Source organism: Sciurus carolinensis, chromosome 6 (genome assembly GCF_902686445.1).
Source record: "Sciurus carolinensis chromosome 6, mSciCar1.2, whole genome shotgun sequence".
In the NCBI taxonomy this organism is placed as follows: domain Eukaryota; kingdom Metazoa; phylum Chordata; class Mammalia; order Rodentia; family Sciuridae; genus Sciurus; species Sciurus carolinensis.
The window spans coordinates 66,795,360-66,814,856 of record NC_062218.1 but is presented as its reverse complement, the minus strand read 5'-3'; the positions used below and the strand labels follow the sequence as shown (position 1 = coordinate 66,814,856).

Here is a 19,497-nt window from a genome sequence, read left to right as displayed (position 1 = left end):
TGACATGTTGAAGATTTGGACGTACTTTTTCTTCTATAAGACGCAGGGTCTCTGGTCTGATTTCAAGGTCCTTGATCCATTTTGAGTTGATTTTTGTGCAGGGTGAGAGATAGGGGTTTAGTTTCATTCTGTTGCATATGGATTTCCAGTTTTCCCAGCACCATTTGTTGAAGAGACTATCTTTTCTCCATTGCATATTTTTGGCACCTTTGTCTAGTATTAGAAAATTGTATTTATTTGGGTTTGTCTCTGTGTTCTCTATTCTGTACCATTGATCTACCTGTCTATTTTGGTGCCAATACCATGCTGTTTTTGTTACTATTGCTTTATAGTATAGTTGAAGTTCTGGTATTGCGATGCCCCCTGTTTCATTCTTCCTGCTAAGGATTGCTTTAGCTATTCTGGGTTTCTTATTCTTCCAGATGAATTTCATGATTGCTTGCTCTATTTCTGTAAGGTACGTCATTGGGATTTTAATTGGAATTGCATTGAATCTGTATAGCACTTTTGGTAGTATGGCCATTTTGACAATATTAATTCTACCTATCCAAGAACATGGGAGATCTTTCCATCTTCTAAGGTCTTCCTCAATTTCTTTCTTCAATGTTTTGTAGTTTTCATTGTAGAGATAATATTAGGTCTTTTTTAAAAAGTATTTTCACTTGGAGGTGGTGGATAACATAAGAAGAGCTACCAGCATCCCAGCCCCTTTGCAGCAGGTGTGGACGGTGAGGATTCCATGGTTATTACAGCTCTTAGTGCAGCTTGGCTATTTCGGAGCCTTTGCTTTTGAGTGAAACTGAGACATTGAACTGGATCTCAGTGTCATCCAAACCAGCAGGAATGTCGCACAGCAGCACTGGCATTTCACAGGAATGCAGTTCTCTCTAGATCTTTTTATGGCACTCAAGCCAACATAGGTGGAGCCTGTTCCTCCTGGGTTCCTGTGGCTGTGCACTCCTAAGCCATCCACACCAGAGACAGTCGCTTCCTCCCAATGGCTCAGTCAATCCTAAGGCTGAATGGCTAGAAACCAGAGCCTCATCTACTTCCTCTGGCAGTCAGGTTTACCGGCTAGTACATAGTTGTTCTTTTCTTATCCTAGTACTTGCTGTCTATCACCAAGACCTCTCATTTTGTTCTTCTTAGCTCACCTAGGTGAAGCTAAAAGTAACCAAACAAAACAAGAATTGTAAATGGAAACAATAAACATACTTATTGATAGATTTGTGTCAAGCTGAAATAATATAGGTAGATTGTTCCAAACAATACTGAATATGCAGAAAGTGCTGGTTAATATTGCTATTTAAGAGGTCTCCACTCACAGAAGTAACTGGTGAGGACAGATAGACTGTACTTTGAGGAACTTGGCTGAGAAGGATGAAAGAAACAGCCTGGAGCTAGAGGGGACTCTCAAGTTCAAAGGGAATTGTTTTTCAGATTATGAAAACTTGTCCTGGTTCCAGGCTGATCAAGATGATGATAAAAATCATTATTGAAAAAGAGGTTGGTTACAAGAGAAAGATAATTCATATCAAACCTGTTATTTGAACACCTGAAAATTCTTTGGGAAGAATTTATGGTACTCTGTGAGGCTCTGACCTCTCTGTAAAGGTTAGTCTGTTGGGACGGGTTGCCAGGTCTGGTGACTTCATCCCACTTACCAGGTGAACTCAGGTAACTGCATTGACTCCTTCTGTCATTGTACAAGTTATATCAATAAACAAAATTGCAGCAATTTGTCAACAGTACTTTAAGCACTAGAGACATTTTAAATTAATTTATAACAGGCAAGTGCTATAGGCATTCAATGTAGGGATAAAATGATTGAAATCGACTTTAGTTTCAGTTTGTTAGGAGGTTGGTTGAAGCAGATCTATATGTCTGGCTTAATTTAGATTATAGATTTTTTAAAATGCTGCTTTTATCATTGGTTTCACTTAATCTAGCCTAAAATAGATTATTTTACATTCTTTTGGACAAAACAACTGTTAACCTAACTCTATTTATTTGCTCTTTTGGGAAATTTTTCTAACTTCCATACCACCCATGACATGGAACTGAATGGCAATTTCTCCTAAAGAATGTGAGCACTGAACCCTGACACTTAAAACTTCAGTAGAGAGCTGTGTGTTTGCTTGCTGCCCCTTGGATCTGATAGCTGTTTTAGATTAAACAATATGTTCTAAAAGAAGGTAGCCAGATCATCTCTGTCACTGAACTATATTTTTAGAAAACTATGGCTCTATATTAGTTGTGCCATCAGATATAGAAGTGTGGATATTCTTCAAGGTGGTCTATAATGGAAAAGCATGTTGTGATAATAGCAATAAAGTTGAATTCAGATCCTGTTCTTTCAGAAGAAAGAATATAAATACGTGAAATATTAGGTTTCATAAACGCAGGACTTTGGGGGAAAGCTTTTGTACTACTGGGCCATTGTTTGGAGGCTAGGCATATTGGGGGGAAAATTAACATTGGAAGCATTTTAATTACAGATTTTCAGTAAGGAATCAAACCTTCCGAGCATTACTCCAGTTGATCCTTTCTGGATATGCTCCATGAAAACAAGAACTAGAATGACCTCAGTTCAGGTCAGAGTTCCAGACCTACAAATGTGGAGGGAACATAAAATTGTCCAAGCAGAATTATGACTCACTACTTTGCAAACATTCAAAGTACAAGTATCAAACTTGACCACTTGAAGCCTGCAGACATAATAAGAAGGTTGGATATGAAAAGATGTTGGACCTCACTAGAAATCAGAGAACTGCAAATTATAGTCAACATTTCATATCCACTAAATTGGAGAGAATGGGTGTCTGATAATACTGTTTAAGCCAAACGGGAAGCAGTGGGAACTCTCATAAATAGTGGTCAGACGTGCGAGGCAGTACAACCATTGCATGTCCTAAAAATATTTTGTTGAGAGTAAGGATCATGAATGTGAAGTGAATCAGCAAAGTCAAGTTCATTCATCCATTCCTTTAACAAATATTGAGCACTCATGTTGCATAATTATATGAGACTAAAAAATTTCATAGTTTTTGCTCTGCAGAGCTTAGGATCTAGTGGGTCAGATAACAGAAAATCACACAAATGAATATAAAGCTATAGCTGAGAGAGAAAGAGGAGTGAGAGAGAGAGAGAGAGAGAGAGAGAGAGATGAGGGTTCGTAATGGTGGGACTTAGATGTGGTGGTCAAGGAAAGAGTCACTGAGAAAGTGATCACTGAAATGAGCCAAGACAGAATAGCAGTGAAGTGGTGGCAGGTGGTGGTGGTGACCAGGGGGCCTATTTCAGAGCAGTCATATGCTCTGAAGTTGAAGATAATTGTCTGGTTGTTTTTTGTTTGTTTGTTTTATGAGGCAACTGAAAAACAACAACAACAACATCAGCCCAGTGTGGTTGAAGGTTTGGAGCAGTGGGAGGGAGCAAGCAAGGGAAAACATGATGGTGACAGTTGGCGGCCATCATTCCAGCTGTGACTAGAGACAGAGGCATAGCCAGAGCAGGTTAAAGCGCTCAGAGGGTATGGGAAGAGTTTGTCATTTCATGCTCGAACAATAGTAACTACTACAAGTTTTAAGAAGGAAACTGAAATAAACAATGGAACAAATGGGGAAAACATGAAAGACTGTCAATTACGTACACAATGATTCCATTAGGAGGTAGAGTAAAAGGTCTCTGTACTACCCTTCTTGGGCACCTAGGTGGGACTGCTCCTCCCTGTTACCAACATCAACTACATCTGTGCCCTCCCACTGCCAACTCAGCCTACCTCTGACGGTCCAACCAGGGTGGTCCCCGGGTTTTGTGAATCTCCCTCCCACCTTCCTAACAATAGTGCGTGAGGTTTAAGCCTAACTGGTGATTCACTGGGTGATGCAGGAAGCATATTTGAATACATATTATTGCTTTGCATCTGGAGTAAATGATTTCTACATTGTTGAGAGTAAAAACCAATTTGTCTGTAAATGAAGCTGATATGATTCAAAAGAAGCAGAAGGACACAGAGAAGTACAGCAGATTGTGTCTTTTCTGCTGTGACTGCGTTCATCACAAGACAGTTTGCACATGGGGTCACATCCCCACTCTGAAGTTTACAGTGCACCAGATTCTCAGCGTCTGTCCCTTCATAGCTTAAATTGCTTTATTTTTAATGACTTTATTAAGGTATAATTGGCATACTTAAATGACCCTTATTTAAAGCATTTAACTTGAGAAGTTCTGACATGCGTATACACTATCACCATAATCAGGATAATGACATATCTGTCACCCCCAAATTTTATGTCCTTCTTGCCTGTCCACCAGCTCCAAACAACTGGGGTTTAAATGAAAGTATTCCTTTAATCAAGATTCAGGTGAATTGGTTGGATAGGTTGGGAAAGGTCCTTTCTAAGCTGATATCCTGACCCTGCTACTCACTGTATATGCCACCCTTTATGTAGAAATCACTCCGAAGAGCTGGTTTGCTTCCTCAGTTTTGAGTTTTTAATAACAATTTAATTCTTCTGAAAGTTCCAGAGCTGAGTTTGCTGCTGGTAAGGAAAAGTCGTAGCCCAGGTCCCCTGGCTGACTCCACCATCTATGCTGTTTGACCCCTTTCAGATCCTACTTGTGATGAAGAGGAAGGAACCGTGGCCACCAGGGGCACTGCTGTTCAGAGCATTGAACTTGTGCTCCCACCCCACGCAAACCACCACGGGAACACATTTGGTGGCCAAATTATGGCTTGGATGGAAACGGTGGCAACTATTTCTGCAAGGTTCTTGGTTTTGACTTTTGGTGTGTGATTTGGGGACCAGTGGGGAGACAATTAGAAAGCATCTGAGCTCTAGTTATTGGACTAGTCAAGGAGTCAAGGAGAGAAAATGTTGCCTTTTATCAAAATGAGGAAATCATTCATCACTTACTAGCTTACCTTAGGATTAATCTGTCCTTCCATGTGAATGTGAATATACAAGTTCTTGGCTCAGAAATAAAACTGAACCCATAGTTTGGATACTTTATTCTGAATTATAAATGTTGATCTTGTGACAGTGCTACTGATGGTGACGATGTTTATGACAAAGCAGATGGAAATGGAAGACAGCCTTTACACTAAAAAAGAGTCAAGTAATAAACCTTTTTAAAGGCAAGTCACAGTTAGGTCTGACCTTTAAAAGTGCTGGTTAAAATCCTTATGGTCAAAGAACTAACTGAAAAAATAAAAAGACAAAGAGGGGAATACTTGGAAGAATACTATAAAACTTTCCTCAATTTCTGAAAAGGTTATTTTATTCTTACTGGGACTATGTAGGTAATTGAGTAGTTTAAGGAACACTCTATACTCTGGAAATGCCTACGAACAGGATCTGCCCTTCTGACAATTTTCGTAATCACTGAAAATTAAGGTTTTATTTCCTTTAAATTAAAAGAATTTTATTATTAATGTGTCTGTAGTTATGACTATAATTAGAAACCTGTAGTTATCCTTTCTATAAATTATGCACAAATAAGAGAGCTTGTTTTTTAAGTTAGATTGTCACTCTTAAAGACAAAAAGGATTTGAACTTGAACATGTTCTATTGTAAAAACTTACCATATAATTAACAATGGTGGAAGCTGTTCACTTAATGTTAGCATAATTCTTTAGAGTAACTGAATAACTACAGTAGGAATCTAAAATGAGAAAAATCTAAAAGGAGAAAATTATTGAAGTAGCTTCTGAAATTAAATGCTCTTTATAGCTATTTCTAAATTCCATGCACCCAAACATTGTAAAATGTGTCTCTTGTAGCCTTTCAGGCTTTGTGCACCCATCCAGGTTTGTGATGAAAATAAATTTGCCTTTTGATCTGTGGATTATTCAGTTGAGCCAAGCTAAGGAATGGGTGTGAAGGGCACCATCAGGCAGTTGCCCACTCCTCTGCCCACTCCAACCTGCTAGTCACACCTTCCTGGGTCATAGTCACAAGCTTTCAGGATAAATATAACCCTCAAATTAGGACAAAAGGCACTGGTTTGCTTTTCAGCAGTACTTCCACAGGGAGCAAGATAGGAGTGAATCACCAACATCTTGGTAAATTCCCCATTGCTTGGGGACATGTTGAAGTTGGAGTTGACCAAATATTTGTAGGTCATGTACAGAACTATTTGCAACACACACATCCAGCGACAAGTTGTTTATTTAGAAAACAGGCTGGGTGCTATCTACTGCATCCATTCAATGAATCAACAGTTCACGAAAATATTTTGGACAGTAATTGTTGTTGCCTCTCTCCTTCCCTTTGTTTCCTCAGCCGCCTGTGTAAGGGGCATCCCTTTCTGAAGTCTGTGGACATGTTTAAGTTCCGGGGACCATCGACAGTTGGAGACCGTCTTGTCTTCAATGCCATTGTCAACAATACATTTCAGACCTGGTAAAGAGTACTGTGATGCTCAAATTCATACATATATACTTGTTTTTATTTCAATCTGGAGGTGAATGGAGGGACTACTTTAACCAAGTTGCTTCTAATTTTTTAAAATTTCCATCTTCAGAATTCATTCCCATTTTAAGCCCATGTTCTGCTTGGGACCTCCTTACACAGTAAACTGTGATGGACTGGGTGTTTTGTCTCATAAGGACGGTCACATGTGGCAGATGGCCCAGGATGGTCTGACTTGTGCCTGCCCTCCTAGTAGAACTATTAATTCTTCCTTTTGGCCTCCAAAGTGTTAGTGATCTTATAGGCAAGTAGCTCATAATGAACCTGTTATTTACCATCATAATCCAAACTACTTCCCAGTTATTTTTGTTATTCCTGATACATAATGAAAAGATTTTATTTAGTGTTTTTTTTTTCTTTTAAATGTAAAAAAGAGAATAGATATGTTTCCTGTCCAATTTCAGTGTTCAGTTCTTTAACTTCCCCTCACTCCATTATGAAACATGTTCATAAAATGTATTTACATGTAAAACCCAGAGTGGCCTTTACCCTCTTGAAGGTGGAAATGCTCTCAGGGGTTTCTGCAAACCAGTCCAATGAACTGAAAAAGGATTTTAAGGTTGTACAGATTTGCTGACAACAAGCGAAACTAGGGCCTCGTCCTCCTGTTGGTGGGAGGAGGAGGCGGTGGTGGCGGGCAGGGGAGGCCATGGAGCCCTGGTTGTCTTGCCCACCCCCTGCGTCGCCCTTGCAGCGTGGAAGTTGGAGTGCGAGTGGAGGCCTTCAACTGTCGGGAATGGTCCGAGGGCCGAGGCCGCCACATCAACAGTGCTTTTCTCATTTATAATGCTGTTGATGATAAGGAAGAACTCATCACCTTCCCCAGAATTGAACCCATTTCAAAGGTCAGTTATTACCACGTGAGCTTCGACAATCAGAACTGCGGGGCCAGAGTCCTACTCGGAATTTCCTCCCACCAGCAGCAACCTTGATGGCTTGGCTTTTCCCCTTTGGTTGTCCTTCTTCTTTTCCTAACAAAGGAAAATGGGCTTTTTCATCTCTCCGTACCTCACTCTTCTGATTTGTTGAAATGATTCAGGCCCTGGAGCCTGTACTCAGGTGCACACTGGAGTAGTACGTGACCTTCTGCACCTCCCTCTTCTGAATCTCCACTCACTTCTTCCATCCAATCTTCGGTGCTGGGCCACCTCCATTGGAAGTGTGTTTGGTTCTCACCCAGGAAGTGCCTTATTACCGACACTCGCCTTTTCTAAAAACCCTATGGTGAGATTTATGTATAATTCTGGTAACAGAAATCAAAATAATCTCCACTTTTAAAAAAGAATGAAAACAACTGTAGAAAGCGCACTTGTAGGGGTATAACTGCCCTTTGGGATTCAACACAGTCACCAGGTCTTTGTGAGGACAGGCACGCTGCCTCCCACTTTGCCATTCCAATGGACTTAGGAGAAAGATAGTTGAAGATAGTAGCAGTAAACTATTAAAAATTTATTTTACTGTCTTTTTTTAATTAAAGGATGATTTTAGACGCTATCGGGGAGCCATTGCACGCAAGAGAATACGCCTTGGCAGGTAAGAGACATGAGGTGTAAGGATTCCATGAACCCTTCTCTCACTGACAGATTATATTACAAAGTGTCCCTCTCTGGGTCTCTGTTCCCACATAATGGACAAAGAAAAGGACTAATGTTTCTGACTGTGAAAACTGACTACTGACTTGTAGAAAAGACTCTTCCTGATTCTGTCAGTAAAAGCAACTTTTTAAAACTGCCAATTTCAGCTCATAGTTACTATTGTGTGCTAAATGCAGGGAAGAAAGTTGTTATTTAACGTTTTAATTTTTTTTCCAGGAAATATGTTATTTCTCACAAAGAAGAAGTTCCACTCTGCATACAGTGGGATGAAAGCAAGCAGGTAACATTTTTATGATTTGGACTTCAACATTACAAAAACAAAAATCTTGTTTAACCTAGTCGGGTTGTACCTACACAGGTTAGATGAAAAGGTGAATTATATCAACCCATCATTTCAAAATTAAGCAAAACCAAGGTACTAGTAACTGTCACCACCCGTTTGTTCACCGTCTTGGTTCAACTTCTGTGTATGGTTCCCAAACTATACTCAGTATGCCTGTCCACCACCAGCTGTGTTCAAATAGCATAGTCTATTGTGATCTGGTTTTTTACCATGATTGTGCTGAATGACATGCCCACAAGCTTACATTTAAAAATTCATATGGATATGAGCTTCTTTGTGACCTAGGGATGAAACCAGTGCCTCACACATGGTAGGCAAGTGCTCTACCACAGAGCTACACCCCCCGCCAGCCTTGCATTTTTATAAAACAATAAAGTACATTTGAATGCTTTTGAATATAAAATGTAAAGGGAAAACCCGAGTTTATTTATCAGCAGTATCATTTCAGCTTAACATATGCATTCTCTAACAGAACCCATTTTCTTTCTTTTCTTTTCCCAACTACACAAAATGTTTATTATTGTTTGACGAAAATAACCATAAGCAAATTCAAAAAACAAGTGAGAAATTGGAAGAAAATATTTCTACTTATATGGCAAAGGATTAATCACCTTCTCTATCTAAAAATGAGTAATAATAAAATGCAGCAGAAAAATAGGCAAAACACATGATGAACGAATCATTCACAAAATATATGTGAATGGATTTCAAATGCATGAGGTATTCAACTTCATAAGAGAAATCTAAATAAAACTAACCTGAAATATTTAGTGTCTGTTGGTCTGGCAAAAATTGAATAACTTGATGAGGTGCTGTTTGACTCTGTGGAGAAACCTTCTCATATATTGTCACTGTGAATATAAAATGGTTTATACCCATATGAAGAAAAATGTTGCAATTTCTAGTAAAATTATGTATAATCCTACAGTGCCCATTTTCTAACCAGAGAATATTTGCTCTCATGTCTATGCATTGAACATACTGCTTTTAAAATATTTGTATTTTAGGCATCATTGAGTAATGGCAATGTGGAGGCGCTCAGAAAGCTGGCAGCTAAAAGGAGCTGGGAGGTTATCAGTGCTTCAGAAAAGGTAGGCGACACATAGGTACCTGCCCTTCACAAAGTTAGCATGATGGAGGTGGGTCTGCTGCTCCTCTTGCTGCTTTGAAGAAGGTAAAAAAAAAAAAAAAAAAATTGGGGGTAAACTGTTTCTAAGAGGGAAGCATCACTTCAGTCCCGTCTCTACATGCTAGTTGATTTGGTCCTGGAAATATGCCCCACATATTCCTGACTCTGAGCTTAGGCTTTTTTGTTTGTCTGTTTTTGGAACCAGGAACTGAACCCAGAGATGATTTACCAGTGAGCCACATCCCCAGCCCTTTTATTACTGTCTTTTTTTTTAAATTTTATTTCAAATTATTTATTTTTATTTTGAGTCAGGGTCTTGCTAGGTTGCTTAAAGCTTTGATAGGTTGCTGAGGCTGGCTTTGACCTTGGATCCTCCTGCCTTAGCCTCCCAAGCCACTGGGATTATAGGCATGCGCCACCACACTTGGCTGAGTTTAGATTCTTGTATCCTACCTCTCCTTCTCTCTTTACATCTCCATCTACCCCAATCCAACCTGGTCTTCAAAAGCCAGGACAAATGCTTCTCTGTGAAGCCACTCCCATCTTAATGAACTTTCCCTCTGGCAGCTGCTTTTATCATGATTTATTTAATTTTTCAGTTAATTCTGCACTATCTGGTGACATTTCTTCTATAGCCACCGTGAACTGATATTTAAGCCTTACATAGCAATTTAGTTTTTTACATCGTCCCTCACTAGATTATAAATTTCTTAAGAAAGGAGACTTGTCTTGATTTCTTTTGTATCTCTCCTAGCAATTTCTATAGTGCTTTTCATGTCACCAAATTTAAATAAACATATATCATTTGGATTTTAATGTTAGCTAATTTCAGAGCACTGTTAGGCTCTCAGAAACTGATGCTTACACTAACTAGACTCTAAGGTCTCTGGGGACCATTTAAAATGCTCCCAAGTACATTCCCAGACCTTAGGAAGGTCCAGCACCCAGTGGGTGCTCAGTAATGTGGGCTCTCTGGCTGTGCTCACAACTCACTATGTACTGTTCTTCATCATCAGTAGAGCAGTACCCTAGGAAATGGAATAACCGGATGTCTTGACTTTCTTGGGACAGGACAACAGTTGATACCTGTTGTCCCATCATAATTATAATGTTCCAGTTTGGATAATGGATTGCATAATTACCTCATTCTGAAATCTAAGTAAATACTTCATCGATTCTTTCCAACTCTGACTTCCTCTGCGTGTTTTATTTTTGGTGGTTTGCTTTTGTCATATTTTTATCCTCACTATTAAATCCTTTCAGGGGCTTCCTTACTCCCTTTGGATCCAGTTAGGTTTTCAATTTTCTTTGCATTGTTCAGTGATGCAGAAACACAGGTTTAAGACAGCTAAAGTATTTGTTTCTTTTTATCTCTCATAAAAGATGCCTCAATACTTTATTTTCTTTTACTGATATGAAATTTGTTTCTTACATAATTGCTGGCTCTGTTTTAAGAGTCCTAAGCCAGAGGTCTGTGAGTCTCAACTAGTAAGTCTGGCCACTTGCCCCAAAAACAGAATGGAAAAAAAACAGTGGTGAAAAGCAGGAAAGGAACTTAATCTAGAGCCATATTGGGAAGACAAAATGAGATCCAGCATCTCAGCCCTATCTTCAGGTTACTGACATGAACTCTAGGTTTAAATAAAGGAAGAATTGGGGAAGGGGGTAAGAGGTGTGAGTAATTAAGTGGTCCTGGTGGAACTTGGTTCTGGTTGATCATTGTCTTGTTTCTGGTTCTGTGAGGTGGCTCTGGAGAAGTCCTTGTCACTTTAGGGGTGGTCTCCATTTGCTGCTCGGGATGTGTATGTATTCCGTCATCTATGATACTGGAAGGGGTCATTTGATTTCCTTGACATGATTGCTGCTGCCTGAGGTTGGGGGGCAGGGGGGTCTCATCATGGCTGCCATTCCTGGAACGAGTTGGGCAAAGACTAGAGACTTCTATACACCACTTCAGGGTTCTGGACACAGGATGTTATAAAAGCTGGTAGTTGATTGTCCCCGAAGATCTTAAAAATGCCTTAGTTACTCTTATCTGGGTGTCCTCAGTCTTGAAGGAGGACATGACAGAATAGATAAATTTAGGGCAAACAAACCTTATATTACAATTTTTTAGAAGAACACTCCTTAAAGAAGGCAGGGATGCCAAGCTTGATCCTACTTTTAGTTACCCATTGGGCATCTGTAGGCCCAAATGAAGAGTCAGTGCTTTTAACGAAAACAACTTCTAATTCTCTGTTATAGCATCTGAGCATTCATGAGCAGCAATGGAAAGTACAAATTCATGTCCGGAATGAAACAAAAAAACATATTTAGTGAGTTTTATAATGTATTTAAACTTCAGTTCTTTTGGAAGTTGTGATCAGAAACAAACCCAATTAATAATTTGCCAGTGTTGTAGAAGTGCCATCAAGGATTGACTCTTTATATAAATATGTATCAGAAGATATTGTATAATTAAAGAATCATTCTTGTATTATCACTTTTAAGTCTGAATCCCTCCTTTTAAATATTATATTTATAACAAAATTCTGATTTGAAAAATCTGGTAAATGTTTTTCTTTCTGAGTTATCCTTTTCTTCTCTCCCACTGTTTACAACTTAGGTATTTTTAATTTTAAAGTGAATTCTCAGGCTGGAGTTGTGCCTCAGTGGTAGAGCACTTGCCTAGCATATGTGAGGCACTGGGTTCAGTTCTCAACACCACATAAAAAATAAATCAATAAAATAAAAAGTTATAAAAAATTCAGCTCCCTTATTTCTGTCACCTTTTAGTTGAATGATTCTTAAGTTTATTTAGTTGAATAATTCTTACAACAATCTGTTAGAAATCATATTTATTTTAGATTTTAAACTGATACTTGTTTTTGATACAGTTAGTAAAAGTATGGTATTTAAAATGAAATTTAACTCATGTTTCATTTTCTATGTACAATGATGAATTAATTATAGAAGTAATTTAAGAAGCAAAATGTGTATTTTGGGAACGTCACACCTGTACATAAAACTGCTGAAGAATAATTATAAGGTAGTTTATAGACAAGTGAGAAACTGTAGTGTTTAAGCTAAAAAGTGTACTCCAAGGAGATTCAAAGTAAAGTAAGACCTACTTAGGGTGAAAGACCAAAAGGGGGTAATTCTTATCTCTTGAAAGATGGTGTCAGGAGTAAGGTGCTGGAGGGTGGAGAAGGCTTTTAGGAAGAATTTTTTGAGCTGAGTCCTTCTGATGTGAATTACCCCAAGAGGGAGACTGGTCTGATTAGAGTATCTTTTCATGAAGGAGTAGCTGAGAATGTGCTGGGGAAATCATGTGAACGTTGGAATAGTATGAACCACTGAAAACCTCTTCCCAGGACAGAACAACAGAAGAGGAAACAGACCAGAAGGGAGTTCTTCTTATCAAAGTTGAGGGTGGGGTGAGGACCACAGCTCCACCTGCCCACCCCTGCCCCCATTAGCCCTGTTGTTATTCGAGGTACCTCTAAGGAAAATTTGAAATCCCCTTAGACTTTTATAAAAACCAATTTTGCCTTATTTCCCATAATGCAATCTCAATAATAGTTTGTCAACAAACAGTACGAAAATTCAAAAATTTTTGTTGTTTCCTTTTGTACCATTTATGTGACCTTCAAACCCAAATTCAAATGGAATCTTCTTAGAATGAATAAATAACACCACTAATAAAAATATTAGTAAGCTCACATTAGCAACTCTTGAGCCTACTTACTTTAAGCTTCATTTCACAGAATCAGTTCTCCAACCACCATTTGATAAAGGAAACGTTTGAGTTGTTACAAATGGAATTTAACCTCTGTTCTCCTGAGCATAAACGGGAAGTCATTTTCTTGGAGAATTGTCTTTGGAGAATTTTTTCATGAAACAAAAGTTGTCTTTTTCTTAACCAAGGTCAGTCATTGTTTCTTGTCCACTCTGCGGCCAGGTCCCTGATTTGGGTAATGGGACATGGATGACTGTGTGGTCCTCACCTTCTGGAGGAAGGAATTCAATCCCACGTGCTCACCTCCTGGCATTCAGTATGCTGAGGGAGCTCTGTAGAGGCAGAATTGAATGGTAGCGACAGAGCTTGATGTTGACTTTGGCTCCGGGATAGGAAGCAGCACTATGTGTCTGCAGCCTGAGGAGCAGCTCCCTGGAAAAGTGCTGCTTTAGCTTCCTAGGACTGCCATCTCAGGATGCCACACACCGGGTCAGTGTCTCTTGGTTCTGAAAGTTGGGAGTCAGAGAGCAATACGTTGGCAGGGTTGGCTGCTTTAGAGGGAAAGAGGGAGAACTGGGGTCATGCGCCGCACCTAGCTTCTGGCAGTGTGCAGTGCTTGGGTTCCTTGACTTGTAGATGCATCCTCGGATGAATCTCTGTCTCCATCTTCAGGTGTTGTTCTCCTTGTGTGTGAGTCTATGTCCAATTTCTCCTTTTTATAAGATGTCGGATTAGGGGCCCACCCTTCTGTGGTGTGACCTCATCTTAACTAATTATATCTGCAATGACCCGATTTCCATGTAAGGTCACATTCTGAGGTCCAAGAGGTTAGGACTGCAACATATGAATTGAGGAGGAGAGAACACAGTTCCACTCTTAAGGGCTCAGCCCAATATCACATCCCACTTCACTCTGGCTTCACCAAGGAACCTGGCTGCTCCAAGGCCAGAATATGACCAAGGATCTAGAATTCTTCCAGGCCACATATCCTCAGTTCTTCTGAGATTTTTCAGAGCCCCAGTGGTCTGGCCTAGAGCCACCTGCCCACCATGTTTTGAGAAAGTGGCTTCCCCCTGGATTTAAGTGATCTTTCTCTCCCCCTGTGCTGTGGGCACAGGGAGGCATTCTCAGGCTAAGTAGGGGGAGTCTCAGCAACCTGCTGGAGCTCCATCCATGTTTTCCTTTGTGTTTGACACCTACTCACAGTCTAGGCCACATCTGCCTTTGCAGACTGGATTTAAAGTCATACTTGGCATCAAAGAGATACTTTGCAGAAATAATCACTTGTTTGTATCAATGCTGCTTTCAATTAATTTCTCAATTTTTTATTCGCTTATTAATTACATTTGTGTATATATGTGTATTTTATGTTTAAATACACACATATTAAAATAATTACTATACATATATTTAAATAAATAAATAAATGATTTTTCCATCTGCCTGATTCCTGCAGTGAAGTCCTAACCTCCTATTTGTTTGTCTTCTCACAGTTTGTTGCCATGGGAATGACAGCATGGCAAATTTCAACACTAACTTCAAAGTACCCTGAAAGAGATGGAGAAAATGAGCAGAAAAGAAATGTGCTCTTAGCAGAACTCACATCTTGATTATTGTCAAAAGCACAGTAGAGGGAAAGCTCCCTCTTCTTAACAAGGGATGCATTAATGTTTAAATATATGTCAAATGGCTCCCCCAAGATGGGCCTCCTCTTATCTAAGGAATAATATACATTAGAAACCCAGGAACTGGCCTCGCAGAAAGATGAGTTCTGATGATACAAAAATCAAAGAATGCTTTGTGCTGAGTAAATAGAGTGCTTCAGGGGTCCTATTGAGAGCTCGAGTTGGTTCTGGAGGTGGTTGGGTTGTGTCCAGGGTCCCCTTAGCCCACTGGAATATATGCTGATATCCTGGGAAAGTGTCCTAAGGCATAGCACAGAGGGACATGAGGCACTGGCCTGACTAGCAGCATAGTGATATTTTCTGTTGTCCCTGGGTAGAGGCAGGCAAACATCATCAAGAGATCAGGAGAGAAAGGCTTATGTTCTTCATTTTTCAAGGAAAAAAAATCTCTTGCACAGTAAAAAACCCACCCTTAAGTCACAGAACCAGCATCCTGGTCAGACTTGTAAATACCCAAGTACTCATGATGAAATTGTCATGTTGTGGCTTCATTTTTTATTCAGGTTACAATATGCCTTTTAGCTCATGTAATCGATCTATGATATGAATATGTATATATATTCATATGGTTTTTAAAAGAAAAAACATTAATTTTTCTCTGGTAATTTAATTTTTCTTGTTAATATCTTTTAGATAAAAATATATACTCTGGAAGAGCAAGATGTTTTAGCTGTTTGGGTTGAAAAGCATGTGAAAAGCCCAGCAAACTTGGCTTATTGTCTCTTGTCGGACTTTACAAAGCGACCTCTGTGGGACCCCCATTACATGTAAGAACAAATTTAATTTTTTTTCTTAATCAACCCTGGAGTATGTGAAAGATGACTTCCACATTGTAGCCCATCTCCAGGACCCAATGTTTTGTTAATTAAGAGTAATTATTAAATCTTACTGTGCACAGAATACTATGTCAGGTGATATTGAGAGATGTGAAACAAAAATGAAAATGCTCACTAATTGGTCATTTACATTGAGTTGAGAAGCTTTACCCACATCTACTGTAACACTACCCATAGCATCAAGGTTGATATTATTCTTGTTTCTGAGACCTACCGAGATTGCACACACAGCAAATGGACAGGACCTGAATTGGAATCCACCTCTGCCCAGGCTCCCAAGCCCACAGTCTTGTACTTTAACAGATATCCTCAATGCTCTTGAGAAAGTAATTACCCAATGCCCTTCCCACTCTTGAATTTTAACAGGAAGTTCCTTCTTTTTCTGTGAAGCAATGCTCTCTGGCAAGAAGCTGTCTGAGTAAGCTGGGAGTCCTGACGGAAAGGCACTCTTTCCCACTCCCCTATCCATCATGGCCTGTGCCCACCAACCTACTTCTCTTACTCTTAATTCCTGTTTCCTTATCCCTAATTCAACCTCTTCCATGATCTCTCCTTTTCTGGAATATTGTCAACACTCCATATTCATGGATTCCACATTTGAGTATTCAACTAACCTTGGATCAGAAATATTGGGGAAAATATGGTGTTTCTACTGAACATACACAGATTTTTTTTCTTGTCTTCCCTAAACAATACGTATAACCCTAGAGAGCATTTTCATTGTATCAGTAATCTAAAGAGGATTTAAACTATGTAGGAGGATGTACATAAGTTATATGCAAATTTTATATGAAAGACCTGAGCATCCACACTGCTATCCACAGGGATCTTGATACCAATCTCCTGCAGATACTGAGAGACAACTGTTCAGAGCTGTGCATGTTGTCAGCTGCACTCAGTTCAGGCCTCTCAGCTATAGCATCCTGCAGGGTCACAGATGCCTTGCTGAAAGGCAAGGGCTGGTCAGATAGGCCTCCACTTATAGTAAATGTTACTATTTATTGCCAAATCTTGACAAGGTAGAGTTACATCTTTAAAATGTCTAAAACTCACTGTGATTAATAGTATGTAATAGACAATACCACTAGGATGAAACATCTCTGGAGTCTTGTGTTAGATTTGAGTAGTTACCAATAAACTGTTCTGAGAGAAGAGGAAACATTTTTAATTTCCTTGCATCAATATTTGTAAATTCTCTAGGTGCACAAAGTTCTTATGGAGTTTGGCATTAATTCTTTTAAAATATTTCTTCCACAATTCTCTATGTCACTTGACATCCCATTCAAATTGAACTTGAATGAATGAAGGAATGAATGAATTAATTCTAACTCAACTTCTCTTGTACACCCACTGGTGATTCAGGCACTGGGTTGTGTTTTTATTTAATCCTCACAATAACCCCATAGGTATTATTATCTACACCTCACAAATGAAATAACAAAATGAATTGCCTAATGTAACATGGCTAGTAAGTGGCAATCTGAGACTCAAAAGTCAAAGAAACTTGCCAGGCATGGTGGCACACACCTGTAATCCCAGCAGCTCAGGAGGCTGAGGTAGGAGGATCATGTGTTCAAAGCCAGCCTCAGCAAAAGCGAGGTACTAAGCAACTCAGTGAGATGGGGATGTGGCTCAGTGGCCAAGTACCACTGAGTTCAATCCCCAGTACCAAAAAAATTAAAAAAGTCAAAGAAACTTAGTGCTGTTTCCAATATACCATATGCAGAATTATTCCTTTTGACCAAACAGCTCATTCCAAAAACAGCCTTTGAGCAACAATGCTGGTTCTGGAGGGATGGTCTGGTGAGCTGAAGGGTGAATATGGATATCAACAATGAGACTATGCATGAAAATAAGGAAAGTGAATGCTTTGTTCTAGCAGATAGGAAAGTGTGCCCATTTTCCACTGTTCTGTTTACGTAGGTCCTGTGAAGTCATAGACAGGGTGAATGAGAATGACCAGATATATTACATCATCTGTTCTGAGGTCAATGGTGACAAACCCAAAGACTTCACAGTACTTGTATCACGAAGAAAACCTCTCAAAGATGGGTGAGTATCCACAGTTCGATATGCTAGCAATACCTTATAGTATAGCCTAGAAATGGAGAGTTGATATGAAAACAGGGAAGCCAATGTAGGCATTTCTGGTCTTGGATGGTATTTATTTGAACTTTTCCTGGATGAATCTTTAGCTGTCATTTTAAAAACAAACAACCACCTATTAAGTGCCGGCTATAAAGCAGCATACAAGGATTCTCAAGCAGTTCTTTTTCCTGTTGCTCTATAGAGGTATAAACCTGATTTTTAGTAAACCTTTTAAAACATTCCATTTTTAGTACAAATGGCAGTGAAGGCAAATAAAATTCCAAAAGTTTGTTTAGGATTCACAGAGGCTCAACTGTGCTAGATAGACAACCAACACAACCAGCCATCAGCAGGGATTGAGGATTAGACTCCCCAGAGTGAGGTGTCTCAGGGGCAGTGTCCCAAATATTCCCACACGTCGATCACTTGAGTATCATGTATTATGTCAAAAATGAGAAATACACTGAAGTTCTCTCTTATGAATAATGCAATTTCATCCTTCAGAGCAGGGTGCCATCACTAACAAGAATGAAGTAGCCAGGTGTGGTGGCACACACCTATAATCCCAGTGGCTTGGGAGGCTGAAGCAGGAGGATCATGAGTTCAAAATCAGCCTCAGCAAAAGCAAGGTGCTAAGCAGCTCAGTGTCTCTAAATAAAATATAAAATAGGACTGGGGATGTGACTCAGTGGTCAAGTGCCCCTGAGTTCAATCTCTCATACCAAAAAAGAATGAAGTACCTATAGAGGCACTAATACAGAAATATCTCTGAAGATTTTTTGTTAGGTGAAAAATCAAATTGTAGACCATAATTGTAAAATTATCATGTGTATGTAAGAATCTACATGTATACATTTTCTTCTAAAGATGTTGATATTATTCATTTTTATACAACAAAGACTAGAGAGCTACACAAAAGAAATGTAAAGAAGAGTTCTTTTGGGTAGGGAATAGGATTGCAGGTAGAGTGGAAAGAAGGGACTTTCTTATTTTCTAGTCTATAGGGTTCTCTGTTATTTGAGGTTCTTTAAAACAATGGGTGTTGTTTTCTTTTTTAATGTAAAAGGAGTGGAAACTGAAATTACAACCTTTAGGGTATAATGAAACTTTAATTTAGAGGTTGACTTCAGCTTTGGGAAGTTTTGCAAAGTATGTATAATTCTTAAGCAGAACGCATCTGTGACCCTTATTCCTGTTCCCTATACTTGAATGTAGCCATAGAGAAGGTGTTTTGATGCAAGCCACTTACCAGAAGAGATGGGTCTTCAGAACTTCACATCTACATGGATAAACAAATTGCATTGTGGGCTGGGGGTGAAGCTCAGTAGTAGAGTGCTTGCCTAGTATGCACCAGGCCCTGGGATTGATCCCCAGCACTGCAAAGAAACAATCAACAAATAAATTGAATTATTATAGTTTATTTCCTAATGACTATTTTTTGTTTCTCACAAAAACCTGGAATGTGTGTTCTTAACTTTCAGCAATACCTACATGGTAGCAGCCAAATCAATCATCTTGCCATCAGTCCCACCGTCTCCACAGTACATCAGAAGCGAAGTCATATGTGCTGGATTTCTTATCCAGCCTATTGACAGTACTTCATGCACTGTAAGTCTGATGAAGCATC

At 39.3% G+C, this 19,497-nt stretch overlaps 1 protein-coding gene across 1 annotated transcript in view; it reads left to right on the top strand.

Annotated features, from left to right (window-relative positions):
- Positions 1 to 19,497, top strand: part of Acot12 (acyl-CoA thioesterase 12) — a 49,014-nt gene that overhangs the window by 25,759 nt on the left and 3,758 nt on the right. The window contains exons 6-14 of the mRNA XM_047556043.1: positions 4,615 to 4,771; positions 6,288 to 6,407; positions 7,171 to 7,321; positions 7,954 to 8,009; positions 8,288 to 8,351; positions 9,422 to 9,505; positions 15,580 to 15,713; positions 17,706 to 17,834; positions 19,352 to 19,478. Of these exons, the coding sequence (XP_047411999.1) occupies positions 4,615 to 4,771; positions 6,288 to 6,407; positions 7,171 to 7,321; positions 7,954 to 8,009; positions 8,288 to 8,351; positions 9,422 to 9,505; positions 15,580 to 15,713; positions 17,706 to 17,834; positions 19,352 to 19,478 (1,022 nt within the window). The remainder of the gene's footprint in view (positions 1 to 4,614; positions 4,772 to 6,287; positions 6,408 to 7,170; positions 7,322 to 7,953; positions 8,010 to 8,287; positions 8,352 to 9,421; positions 9,506 to 15,579; positions 15,714 to 17,705; positions 17,835 to 19,351; positions 19,479 to 19,497) is intronic.